General features: G+C 38.3%; 1 protein-coding gene across 1 annotated transcript in view; it reads right to left on the reverse strand.

The window, feature by feature from the left end:
- The window catches only part of LOC124614112 (protein piccolo-like), a 1,087,733-nt gene that overhangs the window by 666,312 nt on the left and 400,420 nt on the right, over positions 1–21,001 (reverse strand). The window contains 1 exon segment of the mRNA XM_047142918.1: positions 7,813–7,906. Within this exon segment, the coding sequence (XP_046998874.1) occupies positions 7,813–7,906 (94 nt within the window).

Here is a 21,001-nt window from a genome sequence, read left to right on the forward strand (position 1 = left end):
CCAAGCTTGTAGAGAGAACATGTGCGAGCACATGCACCTGCAAGCGCGTACACACACACACACACACACACACACACACACACTCTCTCTCTCTCTCTCTCTCTCTCTCTCTCTCTCTCTCTCTCTCTCTCTCTCTGTCTCTCTGTGCTCAGTCGACTCGTCTGAGCACAATGTAGGAGACGTGTGTGTGTGTGTGTGTGTGTGTGTGTGTGTGTGTATGCGCGTGTGTGTGTGTGCGCGCATGTTTTCCCTACAAGAATGTTTCCAAATTATGTAGAATGTTCTGTAATATGACTTGGAAATGGCACATATCACACTAATTCACGCTCCAGCAAAATCTTCTTCAAGTGACGAGTTGTGCAAGATAGTATGGTGTACCAGCTTATACAGAGAAACTATGTAAACAAAGGATGGTTGCGTGAGCAAACAATTTTAGCAATAAAACAGACATAGTTTGGCAAACCAGTCAGCAAATACAGAATGTGATACCAGGAGAACAAGAACAGTTAAATCGGTTGTTACAATGATGAACCACAATGAAATCATTACCTTTCCTAAACCTTCCTTACTTCCACTCATTTCTTACCATTCAGCTTTAAGTGCTCCATCTTCTGGTAAGATTAGCATACAGTACAACTATCAATAAAGCTCAAGTCCAAAAAATTCCAATATTGTGGAGTGAATTTAAAAGAATAATGTTCACGCGTTGGCCAGACGCAAAACTTATTCCTGTTTGTATCCAAAAGCAAAACACCAAATGTAGTCTATAACAATATACTTTCAATAATTTTGATGTTTTATAAATGAGAATATTCACTGCACTCTTTTCCAACTCAAAGAATGGAAAAAAAGACCAAGAGAAGCAGGTGCTAGTCATCTACTATCATAACAAAAAAATGTAAACAATTCCGTGCTAAAACTGACACTCCTTGTTCCACAACAGCAACATTGTAAAACCAGATTATAAATCATCAGGAGAACATACACTACAAAAATGAGAGCTAGAGTAAAAGGTAGCTTCAGGAGAATGTCGGGTTGACCCTTTTGCTGACTATCACCTATCAGAATACATACTACATTTCCAATGAACTTCATAATGACATGACAGTCATACCAAATTTCATTCTTCCTTCATGCATCAATTAGTATACAAAAGACAAGCTTAGAAAGTATTAAACTATTTTTAAAAAAGGTGGTGAGATTAACTTTTCTAGATTACCAAATTTCCCAAAGTAGTTTCTGCTTACTCTAGAACTTGAATCAGAAATCAGTGGCAATAATTAAAACAACATTTAAGAATGTTTCAATTATCAGACGAAGAAAGACAAAAGTGATTATTTAATATGATGGTAACATTTTCAGGATGCAAATAGATGAATTCGAGGCTGTAAATACCTTCAGACCTCAAGAATAATTTAATAATTCCAATTACCAAGAGGGTACGTGCTGACAGGAGTGGATACTACTGAATAGTCAGCTTAGTAAGTCATGATTTCAAATTACTGGCATTAATTATTTACAAAAGAATGGAAAAACTGGTTAAAGTCAACCTCAGGTAAGATCAGTATGGATTCAGGTGAAATGTTGGTAAATGCAATACAATACCGATGCTATGACTTATCTTAGAAGGTAGACTGAAGAAAGGTAAAACTATGCTTATAGCATATGTCGATTTGTAGAAAGCTTGTTGCAATGGTGCTCTTCATACACTCTTTGAAATTCTGATGTTGGAAAGGATTGGTTGGTTATCGCAAAGCATGGTTATCTGGGAAAGAGCAAGGTTTAGTCACCTAATTGGAAAGGTTTTTCTTTCCTTTGTGCACAATGTCACCTTTCCTTCACGAAGAGTGAGTCCTGTATTAAGTGCATCTGTTGACCATAAGTGAATGTCATAGGTGTGTGTAATTTGGTGTCATGTTCGTGTTTTAATACAGGGAGCACATGGTTATCAACAATTTGTACAGAAACGAGACTGTAGCTGAAGGACATAAAAGGAAGCAGTGCATGGTTCAAATGGCTCTGAGCACTATGCGGCTTAACTTCTGAGGTCATCAGTCGCCTAGAACTTAGAACTAATTAAACATAACTAACCTAAGGACATCACACACATCCATGCCCGAGGCAGGATTCGAACCTGCGACCGTAGGGGTCGCTCGGTTCCAGACTGTAGCGCCTAGAACCGCACAGTCACTCCGGCCGGCGGAAGCAGTGCATGAGAATGAAGTGAGACATGCATGCATCCTATCACTTGTTATTCAGCCCATAAGCTCTGAAAGAAACTGAGGAAAAATTTGAAAAGGTAATTAAATTTCAGGGAGAACAATTAGAACTTTGAGGTTTGCCAACAATATTCTAATTTTGTCAGACACAGTAAAGGACTTGCAGGGCACATCAAACAGAACAGATGCTGGTTTGAAAAGGAGTGATAAGATGAACATCAGTAAAAGTAAAACAAGTGTAACTGAAAGTAATCACATTAAATTAATAGATGCTGAGGGAATGACATCAGGATGAGAGTCTAGTAGGCGAGCTTCATTATCTGTGGAGCAAAATAGCTGGCGATGGTCAAAGTAGGGAAGATATAAAAAACAGACTGGCAATGGCAAGAAAAGCTTTTCTGAAAAGGAGAAATTTGTGACACTGAATATAAATTTAACACCTAAGAAGTGTTCTCATAAGATATTTGTCTTGAGTGTAGCCTTGTGATAAGTAGAGGATAAACATTTCATAGAAGAAGAGAACAGTAGCTTTCGAATTGGGGTATTACAGAGAAATACTTAAGATTAGATTGGTAGGTCGAAAAACTAACAAGGAGGTACTAAATTGAATTTGCGGGGGAAAAGTAATTTGCGGCACAACTTGACAAAAGAAGGGCTTGTTTGATAGGACACTTCACTGGGCATCAACAAACTTTCAATTTAGTAATGAAGGAAAAAAAATGGGGGGGGGGGGGTTTGGAAGAAAAGGACAGAGAGAAGAGGGGAGGGAAAGAGAGCAAGAGAGAGAGAGAGAGAGAGAGAGAGAGAGAGAGAGAGAGAGACACCCATGCTCGAATAAAAATGCATGTCGGTTGCAACAGTTACATACAGATGAAGAGGATTGCAATGGATAGATCTGCCTCAAACCAGTCAGACTCAAGAGAACAACAAGAACGATTCAAACGTAGCACCCTTTTACTGTGAATTTAGTTACTGGAAATGTAGTTTTAGGTGCTACATGAGCAAGTGTCACAGTACTGACAGCTTATGGTAGCCTCAGACAGCAAACAAAAAACTGACACCCAGCAATGTAGTGGAGGACTCCAGAGGAAAAAAAGTGAATTTCCTGATACAATCTTTATCAACAATGCCGTGTAGCCTGTCCTGTGGTTACAAGACCAAATTGTTTCACATTCTCCTTTTTTTCCCTGCTGTTCTCCCAAACTGCTTCAGCTACAGAGTGATCAAATTCTCTCAGACTTGCTGCAGTGTTGATAAATGTACACTGAACTGGTTGTTCTTCTATCTTCCAACAAGATAAGCACACTAGTTGTTCCAATAAGTAATGCAGCCTGCGATGTGACGATACTCAGAGAAAGCGCAATACAGAAGTATGTCACATGTCCCTATACCGCAGAAGTACAGATAAATGTTAATCACTGTCAGTGGGGCATTAAAACCTAATATTCCCTTTATTTTATTTGAATGCGAGTAGCCCATATTGAGCACACCAAACACATGACTATCATCATAAGTACGGGTTGAGCGAAACTGTTTCCATAGTCCTGCACATTTCCATATTTTTGTGACTATTTTGATGTAGAGTCCTTGTGCATGTATTGCGGGACACCTGTTGTAACTGAGTAAATAATTTTACATTAATTTTGTAACTGAAAGTAATATACATAATTGAAAACTTAAATTATGGACACCTCCACAGTGGAGTTTTGCACCTCCTCTCTCTTCTATAAGGTCAGTATCTAGTGGTGGTATAGACTGCACAGTATACCAAAAGCTTTCCCTTTCTTTGAGTGCACCATTTGCTTTCCAAGGGATGTACATCACTATCTGAAGCAACTTGGATGTTCTCAATACGGACACTCTGTGATCATCATGACTGAGCACATTATTTCACTGACAAGGTGTGGTCACTGGAACACTGTTGCAATTTTCTAAATCTGTAGAGCATTACACTGTCTTGCTGAATGGGGAGGTCTGCAATGTGATGCTACAGCTGAATAAAATGACGCATATTAACTGAGAGGGGCTCCTTTTTCATCACTTGTAAACAATATCATGAGAGGATACTTCTGTCAGTTGGGAAACACTGTGCACTGCACCCTGTGACTCATCGGTCCAGATAAACTTCTGTGATTTGGACATCCAAGGGTAAAACTCCTGCACTCATGATAAGTGAGCCTGTAAGGCATTGGACAGTGTGTTCTGCATTTTTTATGAGATAATTCAAATTCACAGAACAAGTGAGGGCTGCAGTGTCCTATCCATCTGATTCGACTTAGCCTCCCATCCAAAAGTTGTTGACCCTGGCGGAGAATTCACAGTGTTGATCTGAACTGAACAGAGTTACTCAGTGCAGGCCCTTGCCACGTGCAGTGGAAAATCTCAGTGCCTCCATGACATACAAGGGATGGCCAATGGGACTGACCCCAATCATATGTCTCATAGTGAATGATCACACTGATTGCATCATAAGACATAGTTGTCCACTCAGCTGAAGTCCATGCCATTGTTGTCATTGCTCAAAAGACAAACTTTAGGTTAATCTCTGTTGCAAGCACCCAGTAGCAGATAAATTTGTGTAGGAATGGGAATTGTATAAAAGCACTATGTTTGCATTTTTACAGATAGTGTAAGATGGCATGGCTTAACAAATACAACAGTCATGGTACTCAAGGTGGTGTGAACATTAATGGATATCAATTACTATTTGGTGAGGAAGATGACATAGAAATGGTGAAATGCACAAAAAAAGGAAGGAGAAGAAGAAGAAGAAGAAGAAGAAGAAGAAGAAGAAGAAGAAGAAGATGATGATGATGATGATGATGATGAAAAAGAAGGAGAAGAAGAAACCAGAGCTGCCTGTCTTATGCTGAGGCTGATAGAAGACTGGCACCAAAGACCCTTGCCATGCTCAATTAGTCCATTCAGAAAGGTAAAAGAAGCACTATCTTTCCAAAGTGGCTGTTAGTTGTCCCACAGTGTGCACAACGGTTGTTAGGCTCAACGTGGATCCCTAGATGTTACCAATGTTACGATCTTCCCAATTATTGTTAAGATTTTAGTTTCCATACCCAGTCATGGGTAAATGTATACCAAATGAGCACTGAATTGATAGACCAAAGTCCAAGAGTAGCTCAGAGTCCACACAAAAATGTAGCTTAACCCCACAGTCTCAAAATAACAGATCAGGAGATGAGGGCAAGCAGCCACATGACTAACTCTTACATCAAATATATCATCACCAGTGAAATAATATGAAAACACTTAAAAAACAGTATTTATAAAGAAGAGACATTTTAAAAATTAAATAATACGCATTTTTATCATGTACCCGTATTATAATAATTTCTCTGTGTGCGTTTCGAGGGCAAAGAAATATAACAAAATGATCTAAAGAGACGACAAGATATGCTCTTTTGTTAATTTTTTTAGTCGTCTTCACTTCTTCTCTTGTCTTGGTTGCGTGTGGACGGACATTTTGTGAGTGCTGGCAAATGTAAGCATATTTGTACTAATTAAGCAGATAATACATTGATTTAATATCATTGTTCACTTTTAATTTGTAAGTGGTGATCCCGATTTCATGTCCGCCTTCCTTTGGATTAACCTGCATGCGATTAATTTACAGTTCAACAATCTCAGCCAACAATGCATTATGTGGCAATATTAACCTATAAAAAATTAGTGGAAGCGAAAAACTTAATATAATATTCATTTTTCTCCACAGCCGCCCGACGTTGCAGAAAATACGTAGCTTTAAGATTCTTATTTTCAGTACCACAGCCGAGAGCCAGAGCCAGGACTCCAACTACAAGTAATGGTTAATGGAGGTAAGAAGAAATACTCTCGCGCGTGTGTGGGCCAATTGTAATTAATAACTTAAAGATTTTTTGCTTTAAAGTGAACTGACTAGCCGAGGAAATTGATATGAAAAGTTTATTCCATTGTTCAACTTATATGTTCATGCTTTAAAAGTTCAGTGAGTCTAACATTCATCAATGTAAAAAATAATTTCCACTCAAGTTTAATATTGTTAAAAAAAAGGAGAACTTCACAAAAGCATTTAATTGTAAATCAAAATTAAATGAAATATCAGTTTCATTAAGGCCCACCACGTAAGTCGGCAACAATCACCATCACCAATAAATTTTTGTGGTAAATAACATATTAAATTATGGTGGCCAACGGACGCGAGACAGACTACATGGAGACACTTTCGAATCTTGCTCTCTTGAAATTATCATCTCCATTAAATGAGAATTGTAATCAGTCTAACCCCATCTTTCATCGAAGATCCCATGGTAAACCATAATGCTGCAGCAAACATAGATTTTCTCAATTGTATTTATGACTCTCAATCACCCATGACACAATCAATTCTTCCATCTTGCTCACATCCCACTAAGTGTTCTGTACAAGTGTACATAGCAATGATGAATTATAGAAAAATTTATTGATGTACTACTAGTTCAGATGACAGACCTGTCTTGGTGGCTGCTGAAAATGTTAGTACTCATTGTATGGGCCCGAGACTGGTGAAACTTGGCATCCTCATGCCATAATAAATAATCTGCTGCAGCCAACATTTTTCATAATTACTAAATGGGCATAGTTCTCATATGCATTAGCAGTGCTGTGCTCCAAATTGGACAAGGGCAGAAATACATAAATCAAATTCAACAGGAAAACTATGCAAGGTATCCCTTGTCCCACACCACAGTATTAAGCATATTGCAAAACACTGGTTCCTTAATGGACTATTGCTTGCTTAGACAAACTGAAGAGTTCATCAAAAACTGAGGATGTCAACATTACGTGAGTGCATCTAGCAGAAGCATCGAAATGCAGTCCTGCAGCCATCTGAAGTTAGTGAGGCACAAGCTGCAGCCCTCTTCATGCTTTTGCCCACTTTCTTCATCCTGGACATTATAGGGAGCAGCACAGCAGAGTCCACTGCAGTCACATCTTGCCATCAGGACATGGCCTAGCAGCAGTTCTCTCATTATGTTGTCACTTGCTTTTTGATTTCCAGGAAGTGCTTGGGCCCTCCTGCTGCAAATGCACTATACTCTGTTAATGAAGTATCCAGCAATGTACCAGAACATGTGGAGATTTTTTATGGATGGTCTGCAGTCCTTCTGTGTTTTGCCAAGCCACTAGTTTCCTTCACTTGAGAAAGAGTTTGTGGTTGTTCCAACTCTCATGCCCGTACATTTACTGCCAAGTCTATTGAATTTAAAAGAACTGAATTTCTAACATAGACATTTATACCTAGCTTGTTTGGGTGTTGGGCAACCACAAAACTTGTTCATATTTTCTTACAGAAACAATATGCCAAATGCAGTTTATAACAACATGCTTTGAATAACTTAGATGCTATGTCAATGAAGAGATGCACTTCTTTACCAGATCAGGAAATAAATGGAAAAAAAGAGGACAATGTGAAAAGAGCAATAAATAGTCCAAGACTAGATTAATGACAAAAATTTCCTGTTTTGTTATAAAGTTGAAAACAGATTATTTCCATTCTAAAATACACTGAAAGTAAACTGTATTTTAATAAATGTTGTAGTATGTTTATTTCTTTTCTCACCAATAGCTCTGGAAACTGCAAGCTGACCATTCACTCGCCATGTTCCAAAGTACATCACACAACCACCCATTTTCTCAATACGTTCTCGTTCATCCTGCAAATAATGTCAAAATGCATTCAAGTACACCTCACAATGTTCAGTGTAACAAATTTTCATAAGAGATTGGAAATGGGCAATGGAAAGGTGAGACAACAACAATAATGGCTGTCTTTGTTATGATTTTGAAAAGAAATGTTCTTTGTAGAAGAACTACAGATAAAAAGAGATAAATAAAAACCACAAACATTCACCCACAGTCTTCAGTCATATGCAATTTATGAAACACACAATGTAATTGGATAGATAAAAAATTTGCTCATCACGGGGTGACAGAATGCACACAAAAAAGAAGGTTATAATTAGGCAAGCTTTCAGAGCCAGTGAGTCCTTCTCCAAGCAGAACGGTTGAAGAGGAAGGAAGAGGGGTAAAGGAAAAGGACTGGAGAGGTCGAAGAAAGAGGGTAGATTTCAGAAAAGTTACCCAGGACCATGGGTCAGGGGAAGCTTACCAGATGGGGTAAGTCTCCCCTGACTTCTGGTTGACTTTTCCGAAATGCCCCCCTTTTCATAGACCTCTCCAGTCCTTTTCCTTCACCCCTCTTCCTTCCTCTTCAACCCTTCTGCCTGAAAAAGGAGCCACCAGCTCCCAAAGCTTGCCTAATTATAACCTTCTTTTATGCGTGTGTTCTGCCACTGCTCGGTGAGTAGTTTTTTTTAATCTATCCAAGTACATTATATTGGCATTAAGAAACATATAAGCGTACGGTCCAGTCTATTAACTTGTGAAACTCTCGATCTCATTTTCTTGTTTGCCCTCTGGACATCTTTTCTTCCTTTACATGTTTGTAAACCTCTGGTTCTTCTCTCCATTTAGCATCCAGGCAGTTAATCATTTTTCCTTCTAGTGTTGCATATTTGAAAATTGCTTATACTCCCAAACCCAAATGAAATGTTGGAAACAAAATTTAATCAATGAAAATTCCTTAGAACAGATTCAGTTAATACACTCAACTATGTGAGCAGATGCCTACAAGATGGATGTTTGGGAACCCCGAACATTATTTTCATCCACTACCAGATAAACATCTCTCCCAAATTTTTGCAAATGTTGTTCTTTCCTTATTTTTTTAGGTTTATGCCCTCTAAACAGGAATTTAATTTCATAACTGCCACAGTGAAATCCCAAAAATATTCTCTTTTCTCATACCTACATATGTGTCATCTCGTTCCTTTTCATTATTCCAGAGCTGCTTCTTTTGACTGCCTGTTGGGTAATTTTGTAAAATGTTTTCCACATTTCAAATTCTTGTTCCAATGCTACAGGTTAGGACTGAGAGTAGATTGTGATTATGGGTTTCATGTTATTGGTACACTGGGAAATTACTTTTGAAATACCACATTTCTCGTACAAAAACTCATAAAGTCATGCAGTGATGTTACGGTTACTCTTTAGTCCCTCTGCCATGCAATTAATTGTGAATCGCAGAGTAATCATGTGGATTGCAAATGAACTTCATAATACTGATTCCACATTAACCTGAGTGTACTGTAGTTAATTTTCAGCCTGGCTCTGCGGAGTTTGTCCATTTGTTTTTGAAATTGTTCTTCAACTGAATAAAATAAAACAATGCCATTCAGAAACCAAAGGCTACTCAGGTAAGACTTGCTGACAAAATGTCTTACTGTTGCAGAAAATGGTTTTGCTGAGATAAACTCCTACTTCTAGCCCCCCCCCCCTCCCCTGTCACCCTAAAAAACCTCTAATGTCTTTCCGTGATAAAAGTGAATCTATAGCTCACATTTCTGATAAAATTATACAAAGGGTGTTCCACAATACACAGAAATTCCTCATATTTCATAAATGATTTGTGATATTACTATAAGGTTTCTGTCAAACAGCTTTTTTTTTTTTTTTTTTGTTTGATAAAATAAGTCAATTTCATTTTTAATTCTGGTTGCTCTTTTCAAGTCAATTTTCTGTTCTTCCCTAAATGTTTAAAGCAACTTTTACATCCTGTCTCTAACATACCTAACAAGAAGTTCTGCTGCAGATTTTTAAAGGATTAGCACAACACAGTTACATGTTCTATATGCAGCTGATTTGTCTGTTAGTACAGCTACAGGATGTGCATTTACAGGATAGTAAATAGTACACAGGCTTAATTTTAATAAGAATAAACACAGTTCACAATACTAATCATGTAGATAGACTTAAATTTACTTTACTTGAAAGTTACACATGGTACTAGCTTTTAGTTAAAAATTCATCTATAGATTAGGAGTTGTCTATCAAAACCAATTTTAGGCTAGATTTAAAATTTGCTCTGCTGCCAATCCAACAATTAATGTTATTGGGCGAAAATCAAACATTTTTGTTGATGCGTGTTGAACTCCTCGCTGAGCCACTGACAGCTTGAACATATTGGCTGCCATATGCGCACTGGTGGCCACAGCGGAGCCTCATGCTTTATGCCATGTGTCTGTGCTGGCCTGGCCTGACTGTGCAACATCCATCACTATGTGTGTGGCAGTCAACGTGTTAATAATGGGTAATAACAGGCAATTTTTCTTTTAGTGTTGTATGAATGGATATCACTAGTCTTCTCAAATTATGTATTATTTATAAAGAATTTCATTACCAAATATAAACACTGTAAAGAAGTGATTGAAATGCTTAAATCCATGAGGGGCACCTACAAAATGATTGTGGATAAACCCACATATTATTCTCACAACTCACTTTGGTACAGACAATACTCTCATTTTATGAGATGAATTACTCCAAAAAGTTGTTGTAAGATATTATGAGTGTAAACACACAAAAAAGTTACAACACAGAGTTGTTCATTTACAGAACTAGCGATTATATGAAGAGCAATGTTGTTTAACTTAGTTGCTGGAGCCGATCTGTAATAAGTTTCTTCCAGTTCAGGTTTTCACCAATATGTACACACAAACACTTTGAATATTCTGTCCCCCTGCTTACTGACTACTGTTCATTGATGGTGATATTCCATTTGTTGCACAGATTTTGTTTTCAAAATTAAAGGGGAATCCTTTTTCAGAGAACCACTTAATAATTATTTCAAAAGCACTGCTAACAAACTTTATCTGCTGCTTTCTCTTCAATAAGGCTAATTATAGAGCTTTGGCATCTGCAAAAAGTATTACCTCTCCTCGATGTATGTTAAGCCGGTGGCCATTCACATGTCAAAGATTTGGGTGTTGGGCAGAGATATTTTCTGAATATTTGGTATGAGGGATCTGTGGACCCTAGTGGTTCATTACAGAGTAATAATGTAATTTTGACTTACTCAGTTCTTTTACCATCAATTACCTTTATTCCTGAGAAAATACTTTCACAACACTGGAGAAGCTTTAATGTGTAGTTATCAAAATATACAACAGAAACACAGAATGAGTTATAAATGCAAAAGTACTGTGATGTAGTTACCATTACTACAGGAACAGCTTTGAACAGCATTTTTGTGTTACTCTTCCACTGGTATCAGTGAACCCTAACACGAGATGCACATAGCTCAACTCATTAATAATCCTTTCCATACTGCTGTCAATCACTGTTAACGTATAACTAACACTGCTGGAAAATCAAACCTGAGACATAACAGCAGTACTAAATGCAAGCTTGAGATTGCAGAGTAAGGTGAGAACTACTGTCATCAGCGGCAAGTACCATGTGTGAATTGGACAAGTCTGTTTTCAAACATGACACACAAATGCATACTGTTGATGTCTGAATTGTTCTGCAAATATTTTTAGTGCAACACAGTAATACAGATACAAATATGAAGTGTGGCAACGAAATACAATTACTCTGTAACAGCTCATGGACACGAGTTATTCCTTCTACTAGAATACTCAGAAAAACATCCCTGACCGACATCTATAATTTTGTTCATGGAGCTCATGTTCATTCTGTATCAGAAAGAGAAGTGGAGCCAAAATTCAACTTTGAAGGCTCCCTACATGATTTCTCTCCAACCACTAAAATTCTCTCTCTTTCTCATATTATTTGAATTATTCAGCATAATTTTTTGCACTCTTTTTGTAGAGTATGATTCCAAAAGTTGTTTTTAAAACCATAGATTCCATAGACTTAAGCTCTTCTAAGAGCCTATCATGATCCACACAATCCTATGCCTCTGAGAGATCACAAAATATACCTCCTACAATATTTTGTTGTTTACAGGTTTTAAGATTTGGTGAGTAAAAGTACAAATGGCACTATGAAGTCCAAACTGTGATGATATAAGTAAATAATGGGACTTTTTTTAACATTATGGAAAGAGTTGAAGATAGGAAATTGGATGATAATTATTTAGACATTTATCATTTTCTTCCCTGTAAAGAGATTCTCAATAATGGTGCTTTCATTCTGTTTGAACAAAAAATCCCATGTTAGTATGAACATAACTAATGACATGACTTATTTAGTTAAAATAACCGTTTAGAATTCTGACTGAAATTGTAGTAACACCATAACAACTTTTATTTTTTGAGTACTTTAATTATAATTAAACTAATTTCTGTGAAGGATGTTACTGCTGTTACTAAATGCTTAATGTATTGTGGAAAGGCCCTGTTTCTTGGAGGAAGGTACAGCACTTTTGAAAAATGTAAAGATACAAGATTTGTAGTCTTATCAAAGGCCTAATTTTTATTTTTCCTCGAGATCTGGTATGTCATCTTTTTTACACTGAATGATTTGTTCTCTGCAGTTCCTATCTGTAGGTTATGGAGATATTCTCATAAAAAGTATTTAATGGATGCTATCAGTCACATCTGAACCTTCCTAACCTCTAAAATCTTACCAAAAACATCAATAAACCCATTCATAAGCTGTCATAAGACTAACATCTGCAATACAAAAAGTATTACATATGCACAAGCGACATCACCTAGTAACAAGAATGTTTCCCAAATACACAACGAAGATTGTACAATAAATTTACTGAATGGTACCACATATACCACAAATGGCAAAAATAATAGAGAGGATACTGGAAAGAAAATTGAGGGAAAAAGCGGAAAGATGTTTAGAAGAGGAGCAGTGAGGCTTTTGACATGGTAGATGAACAGTGGACCCAATCTTTAGTATGAGACAGTTGAGAGAAAGGAATTGGGAGTATGAGAAAGACCTGGTGAAGAGATTTCTTGACTCTGAGAAGGCTTAAGATACCGTTCCCAAAGAAAACATATGGGTGACCTGGGAGAGAAAGGGAGTTCGAAAACAAACAACTGAAATTCTTGAAGCAACGTACGACAAAAGCCTCAGCTGTGTACAGGCTGAAGTTGAAAGAACTGACTGGTTTAGGAATGTTACAAGGTTGAGACAAGAAAGTGTGGTGTCACCATTATTATATATGATGGTGATGAGAAAAGTAGTGAAAGCTACTAAAGAAGCTCACAGAGGAAGGGAGATTAAGTTGCTGCTATTTGCCAATGATATTGTGGTGTGGGGAACCAACAGTGAGGGTGTACATAAGTAGTAGAAATCTTTAACAAAAGAAGAAGAAGAAGAAGAAAAAGAAGAAACAACCTAGGCAAGTGCGAGCAGGACTCACACTATGAGGGTTGTGTACAAACTTAAATTATGTATTCAGATAGTTCATTCATCCTGGGAACTGAGAATGTCAACAATTCTTGCCTGTTATTGATAGTGATACTGGCAGGGTATTGGTCCCGTGAATTCCAAGACCTCAGATAATGTTTTAATTTTAAGTTTTTGAGTTTAAATTTTTGGGTAAATCTACATTAGCTATTGCAATTTTTTGTTTGTTTTATTAATTTTGGAGTTATATCAACATGCTATGCTAGCTGGTAATTGTAGATGTATTGACTATGTCTGATCTCATCCCTGTTGCAATTACTGGTAAGATTTGAGAGAAGACTGCAGAGAAGAAAACTATGCAGCAGGCAATAAGGTTATTGTTATTACATGTATGTAAAATTGTTCTGTAGAACACTTCAATGGGCATTTGATGGGGTACTGGAAATTCATTCCTAACAACGCAAGTGTAATACTGCTTCAGTTACCAGTATTACTTCGCTTTGAAGTATTACAGACCATGTATGTGGCACAGAATGTCAAGGAAAGTTCGTATGTAGAATGAGCTGGCATGGTGCGGTAATTGGACGGTCTTACGCCTATCACCACTAGACAGCAAAGGCATCATTTTCACAACAAAAAGGGATTTCACTGCAGCTCAGCCAGTTAGCACAAATATTTGTAAACTATGTACAAAAACCTTCCTTGTGAATCACTCTACCAACTACTAAAGACCAGATCAAAATCCCATCAGTAGTTCCTGAGATTTTTGTCAGATTACAAATGCAATGAAAGTTTTTAATGGAAAAAAATAATTTTAGTGTGATATCATAACAAATTATGTAGCAATTTTCAGATTTTCTTCCTTGTGACACCTTGCTTCTTGCCAACTTTCATTATTCTATCTCAATGGGAATTACCCTACATGTTTTTGAAGAGTGGGCTCAACGGGAGTTACCCTACATATTTTGATGAGTGAGTTTACCATTATCAAAAAATCGCCTTATCTTTTGATTGCACTGACTTAGAAGCTAAAATTTTTTATACTGCCAAGGGCCATTGACCTTAGGATGTAACGTACCTTGACTTGTTCCTGGCAAAAAGGAGTCATTAACAGTTCGACAGACTGATAGACAGAAAGAGGGGCAATGAAGTCATCCTACAAGGGTTCCATTTTCCAATTAAAGTACAGAACCCTAAACATCAAGAAATAAGAAATGTAACGCAGTGTGGAGAAAAGCAAGACTATAGTGGCAACCAGATGAGACAGAGAAAGCAAGGGACAAATTAATATTAATGGACAGGATATTTAAATTGTGGATACCTTTGAATACCTAAGAAGTGTGACAATGGAGAATGCAGGATTGGAGGCAGAAGTCAGCAAAAGGGTACAACAGAGCCATGCATTTTAGCTGTGTGTAAGGGGCTTAGTCTGGGGAAGGGAGATGCTAATGAAATGTAAGAAAGTGCTGTACAAGGCATACTTCACACCCATGCTGATATATGCATCAGAGACCTGGACAATGAAAAGAGATCAGAACTCAAGCGAGTGTAATGAAATTTCCAAAGAGTATGTTAGGAATACTCCTGTCGGCCAGTAAGGTCCCCAGACCTGTCCCCAATAGAACATATAGAACTAGCTCGGATGTCAACTCCGTCTCAGTGCCAGTATACAAATGGCCAGTTACAACAGATGTGTGTCAACTTGCCTCAGGAGATGATACAATGGCTTTAGGATAACCTCTGTAACCAAATTAGTGCATGCAACACAACCAGAGGAGGTGCAACATCATACTGATAAGTCAGCTCATACTGCCAAGTGCTTGTGAATTTGGTTCAATATTGTAATAACTGAGGTAACATCACATACACTCTCAACCCATGAAATTTGATTTTGTTTCCTCCTCCCTTATTGGATGCTTCACTGTTTTTTCAGGCAGTGTACTTGTAGAAGCAAGACATATATTTGTGGGGTTCCAGGTTCCAGGAAAATAACTGAGAAACAATTAGCTTGGTTCAGAAGGCAGAAAGATCCAGCTTGCTGGAGAGTGAAGAAATATTGGTGCCACAGAAAACAGAAATTGTTAAGAGTTACATAGTAGATTAAAGTTGTGCCACAACGGAAAAAAGATCTGTATCAAGACAGGAAAATGAAATGGCAAGTAGATATTTAAAAAACAAAAAACAATTTTTAAAAAAATGAGGAAAACATGACTTATTCAGTGATTATTTCAGTTTTAGAACATAGTTAATAATACAGAAATCATAATGAAACTTTAAAAGATATCATCAAAATGTTGAAAATAAAAAAAAAATACCACGTTATTGTTAGTTTTTCATGGAGCACTTATTCACTTCTCACGGAACACCAGTGTTTGGTCGAAAACAGTTTGGGAAACCCTGGTCTAAGCAGTGCAGAAACACCATATGCTTTGTATCTGCTTATTCCACTCCTCCAGAAGTTAATATAATTATTTAGAACTTCCTTAGTTCAAACCTGCAACATTATACACTGGAAAGTCCGGGATGGAATAACAATGCTATGACTCTACCAATTACACTCAACCCAAAAGCAATGTTGAACCCTGCCTGACTCAGTTCACTCTTCCATATTACTGTGAACTGCCACCACTGTCACCTAATCACTCCCTGTTAGCTTCCCAGAATTTCTTAACGTCAAACATTGCCTCACCATCACTCACCAAATTCCCCAATGTGGGAACTAACTTTAACATTTGCAGAAAGAATACCAATCCACAACATAAAAACTGATCCCAACCTTACAATCGTACCTGTTGACAAATGTTCCATCACTGTGGTTTTGAACCACAGGGATTACCTGGTGAAGGGACTCCACTAGCTATCAGATTCAGCCAACTATAAATCCTGCCACAGTGAGCCCGTTCCAGAAATCCAACAGGAACTCCAGTTTCTCCTCAAATACGTAGGCCCATCCCAGAATATCTCCCCTGAGTCTCTCTCTCCTTACCCCTATCACTCCCTGCAATCCTATGTAAATGTTAGCAGAAGTCTATGTAAATGTTAGCAGGAGTCGTCTTTCATCTGTCTGGGGCTGGACTACATATAGAAAGAATGCCATTTTGGGATCTGCAGTATTTCTAACAACCTGCGACAACATAACTGCAGTGACAACAACTCCCTTGCTCAGGTCGCTAAGGGTTTCACCAAGGCCTTCACAAACAGGCACTATTCCCTAGACCTAGTCCACAAACAGATCTCCTGTGTCATTTCCTCTCGTACCCCCAATCCCCCCCCCCAAGAACTGGATACAAACAAGTGCCCCTTTCATCCCCCAGTACCACCTCAGATTGGAGCAACTGAACCACATCCTGTGCCAGGGCTTTGATTACCTATTATCATGCTCTGAAATGAGGGATGTCATACCCAAGATGCTTCCCACTCTTCCTGAAGTGGTGTTAAATCACCCACCCAACCTCCATAACCTCGTAGTCCATCCCTACGCCACTCCTAATTCCAACCCGTTGCCACAAGGATCATATCCCTTTGGAAGATCCAGGTGCAAGACCAGCCAAATCCACCCACACAGCACTTCCTATTCCAGCCCTGTCACATGCTTATCCTTCCCCAGGATGGTCTGGGCCACATGTGAAAGCAGCCAGGTCGTTTACCTACTCTGCTGCAACCACTGCATAGATTTTGTTATTGGTATGATTACCAACCAGCTGTCCACCAGGATGAATGGTCACTGCCAAGTGGCCAAGAGCAAAGTACACCACCCTCAGTCACAACATGCAGCTGAGCATAACATGCTTGATTTCAATGGCTGTTACACTCTTCGAGCCATTTGGATCCTCCCCTCCACCACCAGCTTTTCTGAACTGTGCAGATAGGAGTAATCCTTACAAAACATTCTCTGCTCCCGTAATTATCCTGGCCTCAACCTATGGTAACATACTGTCCCCAGATCCCCCACCCAACAATTTCTAGCCCACCTGTCCTACCATCTCCTCCTCATTCTTGTCTCCCAGTCTTTTTGTTTGCAGCCCACAGCCAAGGCACCAACCCGTCTTTCCACGCTCCTCTCCTTCCCGCTCTTTATCCCATCTCCTTGGCCCACAACCTCCTGATGCTGCGTCTGCTGGCATTCCAGTTCCTGCACACTCCGCCAGACAGTGTTCCTCTGCCCCCCCCCCCCCCCCTCACCTGTACACTACAACTCCTTCCCTTCCCTGCCCCCTCTAGATTGCTGCTGCCATCCCACATGACAGCTGCATTCTGGCCTTAAAAGCCAGTGTTGACAGTCATGTGTGCATGAGATGTGCATGCTTGTGTGTATGAATGGTGTATGTTCCTCTGTTTCTCTTTTGCTGATGAAGGCTGTGGCCAAAACCTTTGTGTAAGTGTCTTTTAATAGTGTCTTTCTGCAACTTAATGTGTCTTCTTTACGGTAAGCAGCAATCTAACTTTTTCTACTCATGCTGAGTTCTTCTCAAAATTTAAAACACAAAATTCACAGTGTTGCAAAACTGCAACGTTCTCTTAGCCCTCCTTAGTTCTCAATGACTCTGCCAAATGGCCTTATGCACATATTCATCAGCCTTTTTCAAGGAAAAGTGCAAAAAATGGACTGACACTGTATCCAACAAAAGGTACACTACCATTTTATACAATCTGATAGATTTATTTGTAAAATTACATCATTTTACATGAGTAAGTGAAGTTATTTCTTTGTTCCAGAAATGCAGGAAGGCATAAACTAACTAGTTCACGTATATGCTCGGTCTTGCTATGAGCTTTATTTTATATTTCCTCTATAACTTAGCCACTGTAGTATTTATTTTGCAAAATGGGTACGCAGTTAAAACACCACGAGGTCTAGAAGTTGTTGAACAACTGGGACGGGGAATGAAGACAGTCTGGATTTATCATATGATGATCTTTTGTCACACACTCGGCTTCAGAACACGAAACAGTTTATAAAACAGATGATGAAAATTCCAAACATGAATTGATAAATAGTGAAAATTTGGATTATGTAGTGGAAGCTGAAAAAAACTGATCACAGTGTCAGCCCTGAGCAGGCTGGAAAATCTCTGTAGGATACAGTGTTCATTCCAGGATATACCGCTAACAAGACGTTCCGTGGAAGGAGGCGTTAATTTTGAAATGAACAACATTCGTAGTTTCTGGGTGGCACACTCGTTTCAACAGCTATTCTAGAGATAGACACTCCAAAACAGTTTTTCTAATAATTGTATATAGGTGAAATTATAGAAATAATGTGGGATCTAATGAATCTTTACAGTGTGCAAAAGGATTCCAACAAGAATTTGTTAGTGACAGCTATGTACATGTCTGATTTCATAGATATCGTTTTATAAATGTCTGCCAAAAGTGAAAAGCCACTGGCAATGATGATGTGAGAGAGACCATGCCTTGTAACAAATTTTAGAAGATGACACAGGCTGATTAATTTCAAGAACAACAACATGCTTCCCACTACATGCCTTATAAGTCGCTCAAAATAAGACCTACGGCAAATAAACTCAATGAAACATTTGGCAAAGTGCCCCCCCCCCCCCCCCAGTAGAATCTGTCTGATGATAACCAAATGTACTCAACCACATCTCATAACAATATGAAACGGTAGACGCTTAACAAATCACACAACTGGCAATATAAAATATTTGTGCTCATTGGTGTATCAGTGTTTTCTCATAAGTTTAAGATTGAAACAGATAAAGAGAACATTGTACAAAAAGGAGACCATAATATGAGAACATCCTCAAATACAGTTGCACACCTAGCAAGAGATATTCCAAGATATCAAAATCATCATCTGTATTTTGATAGCTACACTGGTCAACAGCATTTTTTGCCACAAAGAATGTGAATGGTGTCCTTAGCTAAATAGTGGCTACTGAATCCAAAAACGAAATTCATTTTTGCCTGTCAGGCTTAGTTTTGGTGATATAGCACCCTCTACCTATAAATTAACTTTAAAGTTAAAATGCTGCATATTGGCTACTCTGATATTCCTTAATCAATTTTTTTATTTATTTTTTGTGGATGTAACTATTGTTAAACAACTGAAATATGTATACAAAGAATTCCATACATGATCCTCAGTTCCAACCTTCACTGCCAGAACATGGAGGAGGCCGATGAGCCTTGCTTAAGTTGCACTGCATCACATCGTGTCATGTTGTGCTTGTTGTATCAGTATCAGCAGCGAGAGAGAGCGCTTACTTGTGAATTCAGTTGTGTTTTGTGTGAATTCAGAAGAAGAAATGCTTCATACCTGTATAAATAACCCAAATTATTTTTGTACAAAAATCCTATGAGCAAGACAAAAAATTGCTCCCCTCCCCCAATGTAATTGTGCCACAATTGTTCGTGATTGGTTTGAAGAACATTCTGGACAGTTCCAGCAAATGGTTTGGCCAACCAGATCACTCAAAATGAATCTCACTGAACATTTATGTGGCATAATTACCGTATTTACTCGAATCTAAGCCGCCCCCGAAAAATGAGACTCGAAATAAAGGAAAAAAAAATTTCCCGAATCTAAGCCGCACCTGAAATTTGAGACTTGAAATTCAAGGGGAGAGAATAGTTTAAGGCCGCACCTCCAAATCGAAACAAAGTTGGACCATTGTAATATGAGAGAGAATTTAGGTCGAATGAATGGCGATACAGCTACAGTAGTTTGGTTCGAGTCGTAAGCTTAGCAGTTAAGCTTTACCAAGTAGCCATTGCTATGCGTCAGGCGCTCCGTCCGTATTTATAGGGGTACCCTACCTTTTTCACATGCTTCATCTGGTTTGAATCGATTACTTATTTTGCTTTGATCTGATAAGTGCCATTTTCTTTGTTATAGGTGTTTACGTCACTGTAAGCTGAAAATACATTACTGTACTGTGTCATGCATTGTTCATCGCATTCTGATAGTGCGTGTTTACGGCCTGTCGCCGCTCGCGGCATGGCTTGCTTTTGTGCTACCGCCGCTTACAATTAAAAAAAAAAAGGACAGGAATCATCTCATTGGCGAAACAATGGCAAGAGACTGCTATTTTTTGTTACTTACTCTGCTGCTTCCTTTGATAATGATCAACAAGAACCAAATAATAGACTGCGTATGATAGAACATGTTCTGAACGAGAGTTCATCGAAAAATTTTCTCCGTTTGAAAATCTTTGCAGCCGCTTCTTTGGTACATCAAATTCTGCACAGATATGAGAGTCACCTTAGATTTAAAAATCTAGTCAGTTGCCGTTCTTCATTTCTGACTGTATCACTATTAGGCATAAAAATAATACGAATATAAACATGAAATGATAGATATATTCTTCCGCGTTTGCTGTTGTCTCACTCTAGTTTCGTAGTTTATTAGGCAGACAGGATTTAAATGAAATAGCAGCAAACACGAAAGAATACATGGCAAAATGTTTATATTCGTATTATTCTTATGGTGAAGAGAATACTGTATGTGATTCATATTTCATCGGGTTCATATTTATTAGCAACCATCTCTTCTCACTGTATCTGGCTTCTGGTTTAATGTGGTTCTTTATTTCTTTGTTTCAGTTTTTGTGGAG

Source organism: Schistocerca americana, chromosome 1 (genome assembly GCF_021461395.2).
Source record: "Schistocerca americana isolate TAMUIC-IGC-003095 chromosome 1, iqSchAmer2.1, whole genome shotgun sequence".
Classification (NCBI taxonomy): Eukaryota; Metazoa; Arthropoda; class Insecta; order Orthoptera; family Acrididae; genus Schistocerca; species Schistocerca americana.